Below are 7,633 nucleotides of genomic sequence, written 5' to 3'. Positions count from 1 at the left end.
GCAGGGATGCCGAGACCCACGGCAAGGGACCAGCAGGCACAGGCAGCAGCTGGGGATGTCGGGGGGTGATTTGGGACTTGGCCACTTGCAGGGATGGGCAGTGTGGTCCAGCAGGGACGGGAGAGAGGGCTCAAAGAGGAGGAGGAAGGGGACAGAGAGGGGTGAGGCGAACTGGGGTCGGAGCCCTGCTCAACCATTGCCTCTGAAAGCACGCAGCACAAGACCTGCGTTGCAGACGCACGCGGAGGCGAGTCAGTTTTGTTCCTTTATTACACATCGCCCAGGCACGGCAAAGCAGCAGCCAGCCCAGGGAGGCCGTGGAGAGCTGCAAGCGGAGAGGCCTTCAGAGATGTTGTCCAAAGGGGCAACGATTTTAACGCTGGGCAAAGATTCCCTTCAGCCCACGAAGCCACGGCTGTGGCTGAGCCCAGCAGGTGCCCCCTGGTGCGCTCCCACCCCGTCCCTCCGCAGCCTGCACCGCAGGAGAGGCGAAGGTGTTTTTTTTTTTTTTAAGACAGCCCTCCGATGAGCTCGAGGGATGTGCAAGCATTTGACACCCTACAGTAAAAAGCCTTCCCCCCACCCGCCCGCCCACCTCCCTCCACGTAGGCATGAACAGAGCATCTCTCAGCCCCTACCCACCCCCCAAAAAGAGTCCCCAAGGCAACCCAGGGCAGCAGCGACGCTTCCGACCAGAACTGCTGACACAGGGTGCGCCTTCCTCTAACCCTCCCCAGCACTGACAGTCTAAAGGCTAAGCTGCTTACAGGGGCTAACGACAATATATCCATGCTGTGAGGCTCCAACCCAACCCCCCCCCCTCCACTCCCCACCTTTCTCCATGTCCTTAAACCAACACTTGAGCTCCTTGGTTGGTCTGCAGCACATCCCTGGGGCGCTGCATGGTGCAGGGAGCCGAGGTCGGCATCTATCACGGAGCTCATCCGGCACAGTTCGGCGTGTCCCCCCCCCTTCCCACCCCAAAAACGCGTACGCAGCACTGTCCAAGTCCACGCATCCGGGGAGGGCTGGGAGCTACTGCAGAAGTCGGAGAGAGGGAAGGAGGTTTTGGTGGTCAGCAGCTGCTACGAGGAGCCGAACGGGTTCGACGTGGAGGAAGGAGCGGGGAAAAAACCAAGAATGAACTCAAAAAGGAGGCAGAGGGGGGACGCTGGGACTCGGGGGTCGGACGTCTACCTTCTAAAGGCAACGGGGGAGGAAAGGGAGAGTTGGTGTTTGGTGGGTGTTTATTTTTGGTGTCACTCACGATAGAAAACATATTCGGTGTAAGAGGTCCAGATCCTGTCATCTGTCTGGTCGTGGGCGAAGGCACAGGTGCCTGTGGAGTTGCAAGCCACCATGTGGAAGCCAGCATCAGCCAGTTTGTCAAAGGCTTGCTCCAGGAAGGTGAATTTGAGGTAGTACCTGGAGGTGTACCTCTCTGGGGGCCTGTCCGGGTCTCTGCTCTCATTCAAGGTATCCCCAAAAACCTCCTTGGCCAGCGCTGTCTTGCCACAGACCATGATCCGCGCCACCCGGCGGAACTTGGCATCCGTCTGGCTGTCCCTGCCCAGCGTGTAGGAGCCCCGGTACCCGATGGTGATGAACCCAGCCCTGCGGGCATCAGGGCCAGCAGCACCAGTGCCAGTGGTGGCTGTGGCCCCGGGGCCACCGGCCGCAGCACTGGGGAGCGTGGAGCTGGCAGGGGCCAGGCTGCGTGCGGCATCAGCGCTGGGGGAGAGCTCCTCGGGGTCGCTTTGGCATGGGTCATCTCCCAGAGAGTTCTGCTTGCTGAGCTTGGGGGCCAGCATCTTCACCAGCTCCGGCAGCATGAAGTACTCGGCCTCCCGCTGCAGGCGGCTCCGCTCCGGGAAGTGGTCGGGCAGCACCAGCTGCTGGTCCCTCATGTAATCCAGGATGTAGCGGAAGAGGAATCCGTCCCGATCCACAAAGAACCGTCCCTTGCTGTCGCGGGCCAAGGAGCGGACGTTCTTCTGCGTGAACATCTCCCAGAGCAGCGAGCCCGGCACGCTGACCAGGGTGGGGTGGCGGGTGATGTAGACTTGTCCACCCACGTTGAGTTCAATGATCTCGGGGAAAGGGAAGTCCTCGCTGGGTTTGGCACAGCCCGCGTTGTCTGCCAGGGCCATCGTGAGCTACCGCTGCCGTCCCACCTGCGAGAGAAAACAGCCACGTGCCCGTGTTAAGCTTGCCAGCAGGTCCTGAGCCAGCTCAATGCCTCTCCTCTATCAATGAGCAGTGCAGGATCTGGCCCCTGTCCCTCTGGGAGCCTGGAAAACAGCTCTCATCCCTGATCCCCAGCCCTCGGAATAAGCAGCACTGTCTAACACCACCTTTTCCTTTTTTCTATGCCACAAAAGGGGAAGAGCATTGCCCACGGTCTGAGGACACCTCTCCACTCCCCTGGTGCTCAGCCTCGGGTCTCCATCGAGTGCTTTTGAGGGGTAGGGGAGAGAGGCTGAGATGTCCTCTGGGGGCTGGGACCAAGGCAAACGCTGGGCTGCTGTCAGAGCCTCATGCATTTCCCAAAGGCGAGCTGGTCCTTTGACATCTCCGGCCACCACAGATCAGTGCTTACATAAACCCGGCTCAGCAGACGGGTCCTGAGCCAGCCCACATGCCGTGCGGGGGATTTGGGGCCGTGGAGGGAAGGGGGGATCCCTGCAGGATCTCAGGGCTGCCCTGAAGCTCTGCCCTGCACGATGCTGGTGCAGCTCTGGGGTCAGTGCTCCCTGCGGAGATGGGTCCTGCAGCCAAAAATCAGCAGCGAGCCTTGCACCGTCCCCACGTCCTGCCAGGCGGCTTCGGGGGAGCAGCATAAAGGGAACCTGAACGCAAACTGCAGGGAAATTGGAGGGCACAGACAAAACTCCACGGGCACTTTTGGACAGGGAGAGCTGGGGCTGCGTTTCGTGGCCGAGCATCTCCTTGTAGCTCATAGCGGGGAGATTTTGGGCAGAATCAGCTCTGAGCGAGGAGCAGCTCGGGCAGGGGTGAACCTGCAAGGATGGGACGGGGGATCGGCGAGGTCCTCCTGGCTCCCGGCACCCCAAATCCATCTTTAGCCCTCGGTCCGCTTTCTGGGGGCCGTGCACCCGCTGCGGTTGGAGCAGGGCCGGGAGCGAGGAGCCCTTTGTCACGGCTGGGGGCTGCGGCACGGAGGGAGGGAGGGGGCACAAAGCACCCCCGCCCCCCCCGGGACGGGGACGGGATGGGGGGCCCGGAAAAAAAAAAAAAATAATAATAATAAAACGCGGCTGCCGATCCCGGTTCCCCGCCGCCCCCGTTACCTCCGCTGGGTGCTGGGCAGCTGCGGGCCCGGGGCCGTGCCCGGGGCCGTGCCGTTCCGTGCCGTGCTCCGCTCTGCCCGCCCGGCCCTGGCCCCGCCGTTTTATGGCCGGGGATGCGCCGAGCGCCTTCCCTCGGCCGGCCCCGGCCCGCCCTCTCTCCCCGCCTCCCCCTGCTGCCCCCCCGGCCCCCCGTCCCTGTCCCCAGGTGCGGAGGGTGGGAGCTCGGCCTCCTCCCCGCGTCCTGCAAAGCCCCGAGGACAGAATCCGTCTCATTGTTGGGAAGTCCGGATTTCTGTAAAGACGAGAAGAAATGGTAATGGCAAGCGGCACTGCAGTATTTGCCCGTTTCCTAAAAGTTTTTGGAAGCAGCTTAAAATCTGTCCGTGACAGAGCTTCTGACCCTCTTTATTTGTGAGTTTATGTACGTTGAATTTTGTAAGGGTGGATGGTGTAATTTCTACTTCAGCTGATGATCAGACTCTGAACATAAAGCTGCCCCACGCTAAAAAAAAAAAAAAAAAAAAAAAAAAAAAAAAAAAAAAAGGAGAAATAGGGACTTTTTAACACTGTAACTCTTTTTTGCCTTGAAATTTTAGGGTGATGGAGGTGCTGGGGTCAACAGGGATTTAAGCATCCGCTTTGAAAATGGCCTGCGGGCAAGTTTGTGTCAGGGTGAGATCCGGTGTATTTCTGTCTTGCTTTTCTGGAGGCCTGATCCAATGTGGCTGCAGCCTCAATGAATGTTTCCCAGAGAAGTTTTAGGTCTGCTGGGCTGCAGCTCTTCATCGCCAGAAGATGCAGTGACCCCAACCCTATTCCAGGTGAATGGCTCAGCACTTGAGGCCATCCTGCCTCTCACCCACCTGGCCCATTACGGACTTGCAGAAAAGCAAAAGACACAAAAAAACTCTCTCGGTACCAATCTCTGTGCTTCTTCCTGGCCAAAATCCTGGTGGCAGGGTCTCAGAACCTTCCCTGACACCAGATGTGGAGCTATGGGGCCTGTGCCGATGCCGATGTGAGCAGCTCTGCGATGCATTACAACCCAGCAGGGCAGCAAGGACAAAGGCTCTGAGCCGTACAGAAAGGGGGTACTCTGGTGGGTGCACTAGCCTTTATTTGCTGGAAATACTTAAATTAAGCTTCTCCTCTGCCCACGCCCCTCTTTTCCCCAGCTTGGTCAGAAAGCGGCCTTTTGGAGACTCAACGGTGCTCCACCAAACTGCGCTGAAATCACCCAAAAAATCCAAAACGCGGGGAGAGCAGAGGCAGGGGCACACTGCTTCACACGCAGCACACAGACATGCCTGGATCTGGATCATATTAATCTTGTTTCCTTAGGAAACGAGCCTAAAAATAACCTGATTTTGATAATGCTGTTGGAAGGCTACAGGAGCAAGGCTGCCCTGGGGGACTGAGCTGGAGGCTCCTCGCAGAAAATACTCTTGGCAAGGTGGCAGTGTGGGTGCTGAGGTCTTGGGAAGCTCCAGAGAAGCCGTACTTTGCTACAGCAGCTCAGTGCATGGCTCCAGGCTTGTGGCAAGCTCGTCAAGGTGTGAATTTACCTGGTGTCTGTGCCAATACAGCCTGGAAGAGTTCAGGCTTCCTCCAGCCTCAGCTTGGACCAGAGGGGTCCGTCTCTCAGACTCATTTTGCCTCCAGCAGCCTTCCTGACCACGTGCTTTAGTGCACCATCCTCTGCATTGCCAAGACCCAGATTGGTGCAAAGGTTTCCAAGATGACATGGAAATCACCCAGGCCACTGCCAACATGGCTTGAGCAATGTGAAGCAGGATCTGCAGAGGAATGAAGGACAACTGGGGCCGTGGAGGCAACGAGGGCGGCTGGAAACTCAGAAGAAGTCGCCAAGAGGTTTCTTGAACCAGCCTTTTACGAGTTCTTCCAAAAATGAAGGGAACAAGAATTCGGGTCCCTCTCTGGATTCTTGAGGGCTTTTATCAACCACAACAGTGAGCATGATTCATCCGTGTCCCAGGAGAAGTAAGGAATGGGCTTAATTTGTGTTTGTTTGCAACCACTCTGTTATTTACTGAGAATGTGGTCTGGTGATTGCAAGAAAGGCACTGGCATAGCTTTCTGGCTGCTATTTCCAGCTCTTCGTGTTTTCTGAGCTTGGGCACAGTTCGCTTCACCTTGCAGTGACCTCCTCATCTGCAGGCTGGGGGGTCCTGCCCTCTGCAGCCACCCCCGGCATTGATAAAATCCCATTGTGCTGCTCCAAAACCCTTTGAAAGGTCTTTAAATGTGTATTTTAAGGGCTGAAAGGACTATAAACTGAAAATAAGACATGAGTTTTTCCATTCCCTGATATATTTGTCAGCTAGGAAGGCCAAAGTAATAAAAAATAAAATAAAATCAGTTATGCGCCCTGCTCTGGTGATGATCTCGTGATACATCACGTTGCGGGGATGCTGTCAGAGGACTGACGTTGCTACGTCTGCTCAGTCAGTTTCTTATCTGGAGATAACAGGGGGAAAACGCTAGCCAAGGGAGGAATATTTATTAGAGGAAAAATCCCATCTTTCCTGTAGGTCAGAAGTGCCCAGCTGATTGCACAGAGGGATTCGGATCCTGCCGGGCCGCTGCTGGAATTCACAAACCAGGGCAGAGCACAGGGATCTTCTTCTCTCTTCTTCCTCCGTGCAGTGCTTCTTTCAGCCTTCCTCTTGTTGTTCCCACTCCACGGGCTAATTAAATCCCACCGTGGGGTTTCCAAGTGTCAGTGAGACTACTGAAGGCTCATGGGCGGTCTCACCCCTGGGTTGCTCCCCTTGTGCAGGCAGGAGGATGCAGCACCCACCCAGCCCCCAGGTGCCCAGAAATAAGCAGCATCCCCCCAGCATCCCAGAGACAGCCTTAGCTCCTCAGCTCCTTGCCTTCAGCTATTGCCAGCTTCTATAAAAAGTGGTTAATCTGCTTCTGCTGGGCCGGGAGTTCAGGTGGCTTTGGAGCTCTAGGAACAGAGGGCGAGCGGCCACCTGCCTCTGGTCCTGGCTGTCGCCGTCCCGTTTGCCATGTCTGCGAGACTTCAGGCTGGCATTTCAATAATTTACTTATACATCTTACCTTCCCCATTTTTAGCAGCATCTGCCAACTTGTGCTACAGTCGTTGTGTCCTTTCTGTGACAGATAGGTTTGGACAAGGAAGGAAAAAGGTTGAGCTTAATGGTGCGCTTTAATTGGCTTTTCATTATGGAAGCTCAGATGTCTCTGCAGCAAAGTGCAGTTAGAAATCAGTAACAGATGGGGACCAGGCTGCCAACTCCTCCTGAAATGTGGGAGTTGCTGAGGTTCAGGGATTTGGTTTGGTGTCATCACCACGGGAGGGTTTTCTAGGATCGTCTCTGGCAATGAAGAAACAAACCAGCATCACCACCAGCGACTCTGGGATGATGGAAATACGGCACGGGAGCTCCCTTCCCATCCTGGTGCAGTTTTTGTTAGCGGTAACAAGAACACACATAGCCACTGATCTCATTTCACCATCTGGAGTCAGGGACTGGATGGACACTTTGAAAGTGCTCATCCCTAAAGCAGGGATGTCTCACGCCACCTTTTCTTCGTGACCTCTTTCAAGCTGGTAAATTAAAATCATGATGTTGGACTGCAGCCGTCCCTGCATTTTGGGCAAGTGCTGTCCGAGCCAAGTCCCACGGGGAAGGATGCTGAAGCAGTCTCGGGAGTATTTCACCACGCTTTTGGTACTCAGGGGTTGTTGCCCAGGGGAAGGGGGGTTAGGTGTTTCTCTGCCTTGCCCTCCCTGAGGTCACTCGGGAGGATTTTCTCCTCAAAATTCTCCAGCCCAGCCCCTGCCAGCTCTGCCTTTTGCTCAAGCAGCGATCGGCCTTTGCCTTATGGCAGCATCACTCTTGTAGGCACCCAGGTGCTCTGCAAAAACAAACATCCAGTCCACTGTGTTTCTAGGATGCGGATCACTCAGTGAGCTGGAAACAGCCCGTGCTATAAAACTTCCCACGTACACTCAGATTTTCACGCACTGAGGATGTTTTTAGGTGTTACCCAGTACGACCCAAGCTTGCATCATACAGCAGAGAGACGTGATAAGATGAAAAAGACCTGAAGTCTCGACCAAGGTGGATGGCAGGTGGGCTGCGGGAGGCAGCTACATGAGCCTTGCTGCAGGCAGGCTGTTCCTTGGGCTCTGCCAACGCGGTGCCCTGGGGTGAAGATGCCATCTGGCTCAGCAGAGCAGCAGCCTGAGGATGGTGCTGGTGCGAGTGTGGAGGAAAAGGAGGGATCTGCTTCAGCACATGCTTGTTTCACAGCCAGGTTTTCTGCAA

General features: G+C 56.0%; 1 protein-coding gene across 1 annotated transcript; it reads right to left on the bottom strand.

The window, feature by feature from the left end:
- Nucleotides 1-255: 255 nt before the first annotated feature.
- Nucleotides 256-3,411, bottom strand: LOC121077388 (BTB/POZ domain-containing protein KCTD12-like). Its single transcript, XM_040572611.1, has 2 exons — nucleotides 3,312-3,411; nucleotides 256-2,174 (listed from the first exon to the last, which is right to left on the bottom strand). Exon 2 carries the CDS (start codon nucleotides 2,148-2,150, stop codon nucleotides 1,260-1,262), a length of 891 nt encoding a protein of 296 aa, XP_040428545.1. The 5' UTR covers nucleotides 2,151-2,174; nucleotides 3,312-3,411; the 3' UTR covers nucleotides 256-1,259.
- Nucleotides 3,412-7,633: the final 4,222 nt, after the last annotated feature.

The sequence above is a fragment of the Cygnus olor genome, chromosome 13 (assembly GCF_009769625.2).
Source record: "Cygnus olor isolate bCygOlo1 chromosome 13, bCygOlo1.pri.v2, whole genome shotgun sequence".
Lineage (NCBI taxonomy): Eukaryota > Metazoa > Chordata > Aves > Anseriformes > Anatidae > Cygnus > Cygnus olor.
The sequence above is the reverse complement of the archived record's forward strand: the minus strand, read 5'-3'. Positions and strand labels throughout refer to the sequence as shown.

Bases quoted from the DNA above. Each gene is read 5' to 3' on its own strand.
- LOC121077388 (XM_040572611.1), bottom strand. From the start codon at position 2,150: ATGGCCCTGGCAGACAACGCGGGCTGTGCCAAACCCAGCGAGGACTTC.